General features: G+C 35.3%; 1 protein-coding gene across 15 annotated transcripts in view; it reads right to left on the reverse strand.

Annotated features, from left to right (window-relative positions):
- EXOC6B (exocyst complex component 6B) overlaps window positions 1–14711 on the reverse strand; it is a 605784-nt gene that overhangs the window by 487505 nt on the left and 103568 nt on the right. For all 15 annotated transcript variants that reach the window (XR_006215816.1, XR_006215815.1, XM_042981710.1 and 12 more), the window contains one exon: window positions 4578–4782. Coding sequence is in view for 13 of the 15 variants with exons in the window: in XM_042981710.1 (XP_042837644.1) it covers window positions 4578–4782 (205 nt within the window). In the remaining 2 variants the exon portion in view is untranslated. The remainder of the gene's footprint in view (window positions 1–4577; window positions 4783–14711) is intronic.

Raw genomic sequence — 14711 nt, forward strand, 5'->3', positions numbered from 1 at the left:
CTATAGCCAAACCTGTGGTTGCTAAACTGAAAATAATAATGATGACAAAGTCCTAAATAGCATCATTGACAATGATGAAAATGAATTTACTAAAAACTGAATTAGTAAATCGGAAGGCAAACATATGCAAGGCAGGGGGAAGGTCAAAGAGATGAAATAGCAAAGAAAAAAGGCAAGAGAATGGAAGATACGTTTTTTTTTCAAACCTATATGGTAGCAGATTGTATCAGAGGCTAGCTAGCTATTCACCAAACCTATTTCTTGTTCCGCCTGGTCACACAGACAGACTAGATTTCCAAGCCTCACGTGCAGCGTGCAAGCTATAGCCAATGTAATATTGGCAGCGTGATTTGTATCACTTATAAGCCTGGTCCATAAAAATCCCCCAGGCCTTATTTACTCTTTTTCCTTCCGAAACAATGTTAGAAGACATGTGTTGAAGTGATAGAGCCACAAGTTAAGAAAAATCCTGGATCCCTTGATGGTCACCTGAAGAAGAGCTACGCTACAAGGAGGATCCACTTCAGACTTCCAGTGAGCAAAAAATGAAACTTCTACGGTGAGATTTCAGAGCTTAGCTATTACAACAAGCAGAATTTTTTAAGGAAAACAGAAACTAGTATTGAAAGAATGGTTTTGCCTTAACAACGACAACAACAACAAAACTAAAATAAATGGCATTGATTTAGAGGTCAGGCAACAGGCAGCAAAAATATCTCTTTAACAAGTTGAAAGCCTGGAGAACCCTGTAATACTGTGGCAAAACAACCAGTAAAACTGGAACCTAAAATAAATGAGAAGGCACACCACATGCCTATTAGGCCTGCAGCCTGATAAGTCAACGGAGAGTCAGAGTTATAACATACATCGGCATTTACTTTCTGCTTTTAGCAAGGTATTACATAAAAGAGATGAGCACAAAAAGAGTCTGCTGGTTTGCAAATAAAATTATAGGAAACAGAAGAAGTCCAGACACTTGGGCCTCAGAGAGTTAGAAAGCTGAACACATATAGAATCCCAACAGAAAAAGAATGGTAAAGGGCTGAGTAATAACATCCAAAGAATACTTCGAGTTGAACAAAGTGACCCAATTCCAAAGCAAAATCAGATTCAGGTATGGTTCTCTTACTCATTATTTCATATAGCCTCAAAGTAGGGACATTAAAGCAAGAAAGGCATAAGGCAAAGCCTATGCTCCCCCAACTCCACTACCTTCCCAATAGGGGTGAAGAAAAAAATCATTCCTCAAAATTATAGTTAGAAAAGAGCACCGCGTCTGGTGTCCACAGAGAACCTATAGGAAAGAAACAGATCAGAGGTTTACTAAGTTTTGAGGTAACTATAATGCCCACAAATCTGGACTAAATAAACTTTTAACTGTTTAGAGCCTTAAAACAACCCTTTGGGCCCCTACACCTGAAGAAGCAGAAAGCAGGCAGTCAAAGATAAACACACACACACACACACACACACACACACACACACACACACACACTTATACCTATAACTATATAGGGGGTATATGCATAAATATATACACACTTATAGATATTAATGTGGATATATCTAGAAATAGAGAAAGAAGAGAGAATGAGACAGAGAGATGGTCTAAGAAAGGTATATTCCACAGCACTTGCTTCTTTTTGAAAAAGAAAAAAAAGAAAGAAAAAACAGAGTGCAAGTAGGAGCCCAGAAGAACAGGCAAAGGAATTCCTCTCAGAGTGTTAATGTCTAAGCAAAAAAGATCCACTATTACCAAGCGATAAAGATTTCCCAATGATGGCCCAAAAAGATTACATGATTTGCGTAAGAAGCAAGGAATACTGTGTGTCTCCCATTATTCCCTTTTCTATATGTAAGTTTTTGTTGTAGTTATTCTATTCTAGCCTCTTCATTGGAGGTGGGAGAGAACACAGGTGTAGACAGCTTGTCATCTGATTTCCTGGTCAGCAGCCCATCTGGATCTGGAGGCATATCTGGATCTGATGAAGAGTTGTGAGCATCCCTGAAATATACTAGACTTTGAAATGGATGTACTAACTAGATGGGATACTAGAATACCCTCCTTGGGAAGGGTTAAGTGTATTCTATGGACAATAGGAAGACTGAAGAGTTATTTGATGACCAAAGGGTAGACTGTGTCAGAAACGAGCTACTATTCACCAAACACGTATCTTTCTCCTCTTAATGATAGAGTGAGAGTATATTTTCTCAGCCTCCTTTGCAGGTCGGTAAAGCCAAGTAATTAGGTTCTGGCCAATGAAATGTGAGTAGAAGTAATAATATGTTGCATCCATGACTAGCCCTTAAAAATTATCCTACGTGCAAAATTCCCTGGCCCTTCTGTACCAATCTTCGAAGCCACATTAAAAATAGCAGAGCCACATGATGAAAAGATGCCCCAAATAACCAACGCGAAGAAAACCATGACAAGTCAGAAACACCATTTTGGGCTTGACGTAAATGAAAAATAAACCACATCCTTTCCCTCTTTTCTAACATCCACAAATTCAAATAAATATTTATTGAACAACTACTATGTACAAAGTATGTGGTAATTTCTCTCTTTCCTACTTTCCTTACTTTTTAGGTACTACAGATTTTAAAATGTGTTAAGATATTTTTATTCAAAGATCTTAACTAACATAGCATAGGATAGCCATGCATGCAGTAAGAGCTATATTTGATATAAATTTTATAGGAAGTATGAAGGGTCATCAGTTAATTAAAAGTCCTGAATCTACAACAGTTTTCTTCACCATTTCTTTATATGGCACAGATATACCAAATAGCTAATAGTTTACACAGACTGAGTGCCACAGTAGACAAATTTTGCCTCAGTGTAACCTAAATTCTACTACAGGATCTGACCTTTACAAGCTGTCTGAACTTTAGCAAGACACTTCCCTGCCCTGGGCCTTAATTTCTTTAGATAATTAAGAGGTGAGACAAGATAATCTATATTAAATGAAATAATAACATTGTGTCTTTCACCAAAAAGGAATTGAAGTTAATTAATTTCTCAAGCAGAGGGCTAAAAGAAAAGGCAAGTTTAAAAAAGAATGCTTCTGGGGTGCCTGGGTGGCTCAGTCAGTTAAGTGTCTGACTTCAGCTCAGGTCATGATCTCACAGTTCATGAGTTTGAGCCCTGCACCAGGTTCTATGCTGACAGCTCAGAGCCCGGAGCCTGCTTCAGATTCTGTGTCTCCCTCTCTCTCTGCCCCTCCGCTGCTCGCACTCTGTGTGTCTCTGTCTCAAAAATAAATAAGCATTAAAAAAATATTTTTTTAAAGAATGCTTCCACAGAGACTTTGTACTATACTCTCCTATATTTTGAAAGTTTAGAAAAAAATCTGTCAAACACAACAGAGACTTGTCTTGCAGAATACCTTCATTCCCGTACTCAAAAAATACACCCAGCAACACAGATATATTTTCAATGCTTAATTTTGTTTCTTCACCACTAAAAAAATGACATGATGTATTATTCCCATCAGGCTTATCATCATCAACTAGTTTTAAACTTTTCACATTAGAAAGTGTAGCATTGAAAAATTTAAAAGAAAGGGTAAAGAATATCAGCGTTGCCTTAGGAAAGGAATTTCCAACAGGCAAACCTCTTTTGCAAAATCAGACATCTGAAAAATTACCAAGACTTGTTGAGATCAAAAATATAACCTGCTCCCTCTTTCCTCCCAGAATGATAAGAACTATATATGACTTATTCAAGAACATAGTTGTTTGTAGAACCAAACAACACTTTCCATAAACAATCGAATCTTCTGTTTATCGTTGTAAGCTACGTCATAAGGTATACTGAGATATTTCAATAAAATCCATGTGATTTAAATTTCAGAAGAGCAAGTAACACTGAAAATCATTACTGCTCTTTTATTCACAATGACAAAAGAAAAGAAAAGAAAAGAAAAGAAAAGAAAAGAGAAATGACAAACGAAAAGATGTTTCTTGGTGCCTTTCATGACTTGGAGATGAAGATACTGCAATAAAAAAAAATGAAAAAAGAAAGAAAAAACCTGAAAATTCTAATATGTTTGTTAATTTATAAGCTATAAAGAAATCTCTTTCTGTGATCATAATTCACAGCATTTCCCAAAAGGCCTTGTTTCATTGATACCCACTGATATCAGAAATAACAATTACAGAAATATTTATAAACAACACAATACCTTGTTTACATAGTAAGTAATCAACCAAAGATACCTGCAGCACAATTTAGCTCATTACCGAGAAAGAGACCTTTTAAAAATCTTGGGCTTCAAATCATATCCAAAGTGAAGGAAAATATTCAAAAAACAGAAAGACCTCTTCAAAGTCCCAATATAAACCATCACAATCAATCCATATTTACTGAACATCCACAGAGCAAAACAATAAACTAGCAAATAATTCACTGCTCTGTTAAAAAAATAAAACACATTTTTAATCATATGTCCCCATAAAGAGGAAGGACTTCCCTAAAATGACAAGAAATAGTTAAGACACTTACAAAGAGAAACCTGTATTTAACTGAACACTAGCAAAGTCATTGGCCAACCTATCATAAACGCAAGACCTACTTGCTTCATGGCAGTCTCTCCGATTTTGTCTGAATGTTTGCGGATACTCTCCAAAAAGTCTTTGAGATCAGACATAGAAACATCCTTAATTTCTTCTCGAAGCTTGGGGATGTTGTCCACCATCACCTTGCAGAATCGATAGTGGCTTACTTGAGGCAGATAGGTATGCTCTAGATGTTCCAGAGTTTTCAGTGCAGGATAATGCCTATAAAAGGAATTGTATCACCTTTAGCTCAACTCAGTCTTCTTTAGGGCCACAGATATATTCCTCAGGTAAAATTTCTGGCCTCAATTAGTTCTGATTGCACATTAAGACAAATACAGTATTAAGTTTCAATAAAAACATCAATGGGAAAGTGTCAAATTATTAAAAATTAATATATGCACTAAAGGACTCAATAAATTCCAATCAAAAAAGATTTTACCCCAAGAAAATAGAAAACTTAGAAAATCTACCAATGAAATTATACAAAAAATAAATGAAAATACAAAATGATCATATCAATGCCAAAACAATCATCCTATAAAATAAAGTACCTAAGTTTAAACTTCCAACTATGGCACAGGGAAGAACTCGGAAAATCTTCTACCCAAAAAAACAAATATCATCAAATCTTTTCAGGGCTCTGGAAATCGACCAAAGAAGAACAAACTGAAAAGTGTTTTTTCATGAAAACTGTTGAACAATGGAACTTTGTGGTGCTCTCTCCTGGGGCTTCCTCCATCAACCCTCCAACTCCACCCACTCCCCATTCCCCCTCCCTCCCATTGGCTATATTGGTTTGTCATAAAAACCAGCAGCTTCCCTGCCTTTATAAGGAGTGGCATTATTAGGAAAAGTAGCAAACTCCAGATGGATGGATGGATAAATGGAAGGAAGGAAAGAAGGAAGGAAGGAAAGAAGGAAGGAAGGAAAGAAGGAAGGAAGGAAGGAAGGAAGGAAGGAAGGAAGGAAGGACGGAGGGAGGGAGGGATGGAGGGAGGGAGGGAGGGAGGAAGGGAGGAAGGAAGGAAGGAAGGAAGGAAGGAAGGAAGGAAGGAAGGAAGGAAAGAAGGATCCAGCTCTCCTGGCCTGAAGTTGGTCTGGGTTGGGATAAAGGGCAGATTGGAGGACTAACCAGAAATTTAACATACGTATGTAAATAAGAGACCCATGAAAGGGCCTGATAGCTCTTAGTATATCCTAGCTGATTGAGGCTGTGCACACATGCAGAAAGACACCCAAAAGAGCCTAAGCACTCCACACAACCCTGGCTGACAAGGAGGCAGCAGGCACACACATAGAAAGCCTGGCAGAAACTAAAAGCTCAGGCTGATTTGAAAACTGCCTGAAATTTTGATGTATCCTGTTGCTTACACACAAATCCACTGACAAAGGGTAAAAACCTTATTGGCGTAAGTTTGTTTGAGTGAAAACCTTGGACTAATCCTTAGTTGATGACTATCTTTTAACAATAAAAATGAAATACATTCCAAAATAAAGACAGAGAATTCCTTGATCTGCCTTAGAAAAAATACTAACGGAAGCCATAAAAGAAATGGCAACAGAAATTAACTTTAATTCACAGAAATAAATGAAGAGCATAGGAAATAGTAAATATATGTGAAATACAAAAGACTAAATAATATATTTTTTCTTTTCTCATTTTAATTTCATTAAGAGAAAAAATTTAAAAGCAATGATTATAATACTGTATCATTGGGTTTATAAAATATAGAGACGTAATATATATATGACAATAATAGCACACAAAAAGAGGAAAGAAATGGAGCTAAGTTGAAGCAAAACCACTACTATATATTCTACCAAAACTATATCAGCATTGACCTAAAGTCAAAGTAGGCTATGATACATGAAGATACAGATTATAATCCACAGAGCAACCTCTAAGAAAATAACGCAAAAAATGTATCATTAAAAAATCAACAGAGGAATTAAAATAGTATACTATAAAATATTTCATACAAGAAAAAGAGAGAAAAGGGTAAGAACAAAAAGACATGAAAAACTGAAAACAAACAGTAAAACTCAACCGCATCAATAACTACATTAAATCTAAATGGACTAATAAACACTTCAGTCAAAAGGTACATTGTCAGACAGGAGGCGCCTGGGTGGCTCAGTCAGCTGAGCATCCAACTCGGTTTCGGCTCAGGTCATGATCTTGGGGTTTCATGGATTTGAGCTCCGTGTCGGAGCTCTCCGTGCTGGCAGAGTGGAGCTTGCTTGGGATTCCCTCTCTCTCCCTCTCTCTCTCTGCCCCTTCCCAACTCATGCTATCTCGGTCTCTCTTAAGTAATAAATAAATAAACTTAAAAAAAAAAAAAGGCAAATTGTCAGACAGGATTTAAAAAGAATGATCCAACTATATGTCCTCTACAAGAAACACAGTTTAGATTCAGAGATAAAAGTAGGTTATTAAAGTAAAAGATGGAATAAAATATACCATGGGAAAAGTAATCATAAAAGTGCTGTAGTGGCTATATTTATATCAGATACAATAGATTTTAAGAAAAGAAATATTGCTGGTTAGGTAGAAGTAAATATTGCTGGTAATGCAATAGTAAAGAAAGTAATATTTATCTGATAGGTAGGAAAGCTTCCATAAGCATAAGAGAACAAATAAAACTAAAATTAATAAGGTTGACAAAGTAAAATCAAAATAAGTCATACATTAAAAAAAATAAGAATAACGAAGAAACAAAAACTTGGTAAAGATTATTGACAACAGAAAAACTTAAGGTTTTTTTTTAAAAGCAATGAACAAAAAGCAATGAGCAAAGAAAAGTCACAAACATTGAAAAGGCCAATATATTGGCGGGGGGGGGGGGGGGGGGGGTGTAGAATTGAACAGATATGTAAAAAAATACAAATCAAAAACATAGTTTTGTCATTCAAACTCCCAAAGATTTCTCAAAAGATATGGGTATTATTATCAGAGGTTTCAATAAATGAGAATTTACTACCTGCTGGTAAACAAATTTGTATTAATGAAACAAGTTTTCAGGGAAGAATTTTACCATGACAAGCATTCTAACCAGTTGCATTTCCAAAAAGAAATATTAGGTTTACAAAAATATATAAGCCTCCTGAATTGTAGCCATTTATATTAGCCAATAAAAAGCTAATCTAGGTGTCTAATAACAATGAGTTGGCTAAACACATCATGATATATCAATGTAGTCAAAGACTAAAAGCAAAATGTTTACAGTATTGTTGAGTAAAAGTTATGGCAAAAATAAAACTTACAAGTATAATCATAATGTTTACAAAATTGTAAATATGTATACATGTATAATTATGAATATATGTACATGTATGAGCTATGTATCACTAACTACACTCATACCCACATACATAAGTACACAGAAAATGTCTAGAAAGATATACACGAAAATGTTAAGCCATGATTTTTTTTCCTTTAGATAGCAACATTAGGGGTGATAATTTTCCTCATATTTTTCATTTCCTAATTTCCATACTTCCCATGATATATTTAGTATAGGAAAAACTCAGTTCTGATCTTATAAATAAAAGAACTGATAGCTCTGTTTCAGATTTTAAGAATGAATTTCATGGTAGATACTTAAGTTCTTCTCACTCCTGTACTTAGTACCATAAACACTAAGGACTAGAGACTGGTTTTACTGATTTGTTTATTGTTTTTCCCTCACATGTTCCAAAAATCAAAATCTTAGTACAAATAAATAGAGGGTAGAAAGATTTATTTCCCCTACATTTAGAAATAAAAGTACAAATAGAGTTAATGTGAAATGGTTGCTTTTATTTATTACAATTTTACAGACTCAAAAACAGTAAAATTCACATGGCTTAGCGTAAACAGAATGGTGTTTATACTACAATTAGGTATGAAGAGCTATGTGCAATAAAATGCAATTCCTCTAGAGAGAAACCTTAGAAAGGATAGAAAGCCAGAAATTAAGCCAAAAAGATAAACACACTTTGGGGTTTAGTTATATTTTGGAACATTGTTTATAGAATGAGAAAAATCTAACAGTGTTGCCTGCGGACACAGGCACATTCACTGATGAGACACATGGCTGCGTGCTGAAAACATCTGGTCTGTCAAATAACTCCACGTTTTTCAAGGCTAATTAGTACAAAACCCAATGATTCCTGGCAACAAAGAATGTCACCTTATTTCCCCATCGTCCTTTCCCTAGCATATTCATGCTCCAAATATAACAGTCCAATAAGATTATTCAAATTTCTAGTGTATTTCAATATCTGTGACAGGTTAAAGAATGATAGCCAATTAAACACCTGTATAGCAGACACCAAAAGAAAAAATTTCTATTGCCAGCTGCCATGGAAATCTAAAACCAGATTTTGACATTACTTTTGACAACCTCTAAACATTATTAAAAAGGAATCAAAAGTCAAATTCCTAAGTTTCATTTGCATGTGTGCTAGTTTTCCCTGTCTCCCCCTCATTAGGCTCCCTAATAGAAATGTGAGCAGAAAGAAAGTAAATGAAACAGAAGCAGGGAATATAAAAGAAGAAGGAAGGGAAAGACATTTAAATAATCCGGTAAATTGGATAACTAAGGTCAGAATAATTTAGACATAGTTGAATGCTATTGTGAGAAGAGGAATGTTAATTCTAGGCAAATTAAATTTTGGTCCTTTCTTGCCATGGTACAGAACTCTTTCATAATAATGATTTTTAAAATTCTAATAAGTGATCTTTTAAAGCAGATCACAACTATCCATGAGAAATTTTTATAAATTCAGAGTATGATAAGAATATGAAATGAAAGCTCTCACCACAGGAAATATTAGTGCCTTTCCTAATCAAAAAGCACCATTAACAAATATTTAATCCTTTCACCGTATTAACAAGTAGAAAGATGGTCAGATATCTTTCCTTAGGAAGCATAAAACCTAGAAGTATTATCAGTATTTACAGCTTAAAACAAAAACAAAAACAAAAACAAAAACAAAAACAAAAACAAAAACAAAAACAAAAACAACAACTAGGCTTCCAGCCATGAAGGAGTAACAAGGAACAGTCACGAACTCCCAATCTTAAAAAGCAGAATACTGGCTAACATATAAAATCTGTTTTCAGATAGTGGACATTCAGTGGCGTCTGATAAAAGGGAGACAAAACAGGTAAGTTTAATAATTATGCAGATTATCTACCTGAATGTGATTTCTACATCATGGACACAAAGAAAACCTAAACAGAGCCCAGCAGCTTACCAGAGTTAGAGTCAGAGACAGAAGTTCAGAAAAGCTGACACAACTTTAGGTTGTACAGCAGAAATCCAAACAAAAAGAGGGAGAGGGAGCAATGCAGAAAAAAAAGACTGCAGAATCTGCAGAATCAACACAGGGGTTCCCTTAAGTCTTTGCCGAGTACTAAGTCAGTCATAGAAAAAGTGGGATTCCACACAGACAGGCAAAAACAAGGGAAGGAAGGAAAGGTAGGCAGGGAAGGGAAAGAGGGGAGGGAGGGAGAGACAGAAAGATACCAGGAAGATGTATGATAAACACTTCAAAGAGCTCAGACAATGCAGGGGAACCTTGGTGTAGAATCCCTAGGAATTCCTGAGTTATTCAGAGTACATGAATACTGCTCTGAACTACCCGTGAAACGAAGGTGCAGCTCCAAAGATTAAAAAGAGGGGGCAGAGGGGGCATGCCTGGGTGGCTCAGTGGCTTAAGTATCAGACTCTTGGTTTCCTCTCAGGTCATGATCTCACAGTTCATGGGTTCAAGCCCCGCATCAGGTTCCACACTCCTGGCGCAGAGTCTGCTTGGGATTCTCTCCCTCCCTCTCTCCCTGCCCCTCCCCGTCCATGTGCACGCTCACGTACTCTTTCTCTTTCGCTCTCAAAAATAAAAAAATAAACTTTAAAAAGGGGTTTGAGGAGATCAAATAGATCTGCAAACAACTCAACTATTTGCCAAAACAAAGAGCAACACTCTCTAAGGGGAAAAAAGGCTCTCAAAACTCCAGACACTCAGCAACATAATATAATGTTCGTTATCCAATCAAAAATTATTAGATATGGTAAGAACCAACAAATTGATCTACAACTAGGAAAAACAAAATCAGTCTGCAGAAAGAGATCCAAAATGCCAGAAGTGACAGAACTAGCAAAGAAGTACATGAAAAGAGATATCAGAGCAATATACATGTAATTAATGAAAGACACAAAAATGAGAAATTAAACATAAAAAAAAAAAACAATGGAACTCCTAAAGATGAAACACATATTATCTGAAATGAAAATATCACTGGATAGGATTAAAAGAAGATTAGATAATACAAAAGAGAGAGATCAGTGCACTTGAACACTGCAATAAAATCTGTCGCATATGAGGCAAAGAGAGAAAAAAGACTGGGGAAAAGATAGATCTTCAAGTCATCTACGGGATTATTCAAAGTTGTCTAACATAGATGTAACTGAAGTCCTAGAATGAGGATGGGAAAAGGACAGAAAAAAATGTTTGGAAAAACAGTATCTGAACATTTTCCAGATTTTAAGAAAATTATAAACCTACAATCCAAAAAGCTAGACAAACCACAAGGAGGATAAATTCACATAAATGCATGCATACACACATATGGACACCAAAGTGAATCAAAATCAAATTGCTAAGAAAAAATGACACAGATAAAAGTTTTAAGACAGCTTAAGGAAAGACACATTAAGTACAGAGTGACAAAGACTGCTCACATACCTTTCCTTCAGAAACCACATAAACAAGAAGACAAAGAAATGCCATCTTAACTAATGAATCTTTACACCTAGAATTCTATGCCCTTCAAAAAAATTTTTCAAAAACAAAGGGTAACAATAAGATATTATGTCACACTCACCAAGATGGCCATAATCAAAAAGACAGACAATAATAAATACCAACATACTGAATTTGCAGAAATTGAAATCTTCATATGCTGCTAGTGGAAGGCAAAATGGCATAACGATTAGGAAAACAGTCTGACAGTTCCTCAAATGGTTAAACATAGAGTTACCACAGGATCCAGCAATGCCATTCCTAGGTATACAGCCAAGAGAAATGAAAACATATGTCCACACAAAAACTTGAAACAAAAATTCATAGCAGTATTATTCATAAAAGCCAAAAAGTAGAAACAACCCAAATGTTCATCAACTGATGAATGGATAAATAAAATGTGGTATATCTATACAATGGAATATTATTCAGCAATATGAAGAAACGAAATACTGAAATATGGCATAACATGGATGAGTTTTGACAATATTATGTTAAACGAAAGAAGCCAATCACAAAGAACCACATATTGTAGAATTCCATTTATAGTAAATGTCCAGAATAGGCAAATCTATAGAGACAGAAAGTAAATTAGTAGTTCCCAGTAGCTGGCAAGTTTTGTGTGTGTGTTCGGGGTTGGGGGGAGGGTAGTAACAACTAAGGGACTCAGAGTTTCTTTTGAAAAGAATAAAAGCATTCTAAAATTGATTGTAGTGATAGCTGCACAACTCTGTGAATACAATAAAAACCACTGAATTATACATTTTAAATGGATGAATTAATAATGTAGAAACTATATCTCAAAAAAAGCTGTTAAAATATTTTAAATAAAAAGGATATTAAAAAATAGACCATGTAAAGACTAAACAAAAAGCAGTAGTGGCTATGTTAATACGAAACAACATTTTTTTATTTTTTTTTTTTGTTTTATTTATTTGAGAGAGAGAGAGAGAGAGAGAGAGAGAGCGAGCATGAGTCGGAGAGAGAAAGAATCTCAAGCAGGCTCCACACTCAGCACGGGCCCCGCTGCACGGCTCAATCCCACAACTCTGGGATCATGACCTGAGCCAAAATCAAGAGTTGGCCGCTCACCTGACAGAGCCACCCAGGCACCCCAACATATATTTAAAAAAAAAAAAAAAAAAAAAAAGAATATTACCAGGGATAAAGAGGAACCTTCATAATAATAAACTGGTCATCTCATCAAGAAGATATAACGAAGATATAACAATGCTAAATGTATATGCACCCAACAAGAAAGCTTCAAAATACAACAGCAAGAACTGAAAGAACACAAAAAAGAAATTTGCAAATCCACAATCATAACAGACAATCTCAACATTACTGTCAGCAATTGACAAATACAAAATCACTAGGATGTAGAAAACCTGAACAACACTGTTAATCAAGGGTATCTAAATAACGGTTAAAGAATGCCCTATTCAACAACAGAATATACATAATTTTGAGGTATACATGAAATTTTCACCAAAACGGACCATATGCTGGGCCATTAAAACAAGTTTCACCAAACATTTAAAAAGTTGAAATCATACATCTTACATTCATGAACACAGTGAACTAAAATTACAAATCAATTTTTTTAAACCTGAAAAATCTACTACTTGGAAATTAACCAATTCATTTCTAAATAATGAGATTAAATTTCTAAAATCACAAAGGAATTAAAACATTTGAGATAAAAGGGGGAAAAAATACATCATCATAAAACAGGTAAGAGCAGTTAATGCACTGCTAAGAGAAAAATGTACAGCTTTAAATGGCTACATTAGAAAATAACCAAAATCTACCTTATAAAGCTAGAAAAGAGGGAATTAAACCTCAAGTAAGTAGGAGAAAGAAAATACTAAAAATAATAGCAGAAATCAGTAAATAACAGTAAAACCTAAAGATGCTTTTCAGAAAAAACATTAGTGCAACTGATAAACTTGTAGCTAGAAGAATCAAAGAGACCGAGAGAGAAAAGACACAAATTATCAACTAAGTAACGAAAGAGAAAGCATTACTACAGAGCCCACACATGTTAAAATTATAAGGGAATATCCTGAACAATTTTGAGATGGACCAGCATGGTGTGCAAGGGACCTAGTGGAGTGCGGAGGATGTCCATATACGAAGGCAGCCTGGCATGGAGTGTCAGAGCCCAGGAGAGATGACAAGGGCATTCAGCCAGGACTTACAGTATTACAGCCCAAGTGGAGTACGGAGGATACCATAGAGGAGGGCAACTCAGTGTGCAGTGTTGAGAAGGTAAAGAGTTGCAGTGACAGCGATGATACGTGATTAGTTTCATACAAGGAAATGATTCAGTAAGTAAATGTATTAAGAGCAATGAAAACCAGGTTACTCACTAATGAGTACACCAAGCACATATATCCTGGCTTCTACATAACATTCTCTACCAAAAGAACCATAGTTACTCGGAGAGTTGACTGACTCCAGGGCTGCAACAGGCAGAGTATAAGATGAACCTGAAAAATACCTCCTTCGTAACAAAGTCCTCAAAAAATTTTGAGGACATATTAAAAGGACATAGAAGCCAGACACAGAAGCACCACTGGTGCCATTCAGGATAATTTGAACAAAACAAATCATACTAATAAATCATGACTCATCAAATAAAATAAGAAACTGTGAGTCCATACTGACATAAAAAAAATTAAAGTGAAAATCTGATGACAAATGATTAATTTATATAACTATAAAATACCTCCCCACAAAATTTTTAATTGCAAATGTAAAAAAGAGCAACTTTACAATGCAAATGTCTGAAAGACACAATCTTAATCAAGTAATCAAAGTGGACATCATCACTGATAGGACAAATAAAATTTATGTGCCACCTGTAAGATGCAATGAGAACGCAGCACCCAATTTGTGATATTCCAGCCAAAGACATAAAACGTGAATCTAACCATGAGAAAGCATCAGACAACTCCAAACTGAGGAGCATTCTGCATAAAAATTGGCCTGTAATATTCAAAAGTGGCAAAGTCATGGAAGTCAAAGAAAGACTGAGGACAGTTCCAGGCTGAAGAATAAAGAGACATGACCATTAAATGCAACACACGTTTTAAACTGGATTCTTTTGCTGTAAAGAACATGACTGAGATAATTACCAAAATCTGAATTGGGTATGAGGATTAGATGCTACTAAAATATCAATGTTAATTTCTATTCTCTGTTGCATTGTGGCTGCACAGAAGAGTGTCTTTATTGCTCGGAAATCACACTAAAGTATTTGGGGAGGGTGTCACATTAGCAACTTAAAACTGATTCAAGAAAAAACACAGTTAATTTATACTGTACTTGAGAATGTTTAAAAATAAAATTTTTTAAAG

Source organism: Panthera tigris, chromosome A3 (genome assembly GCF_018350195.1).
Source record: "Panthera tigris isolate Pti1 chromosome A3, P.tigris_Pti1_mat1.1, whole genome shotgun sequence".
NCBI classification, from domain to species: Eukaryota; Metazoa; Chordata; class Mammalia; order Carnivora; family Felidae; genus Panthera; species Panthera tigris.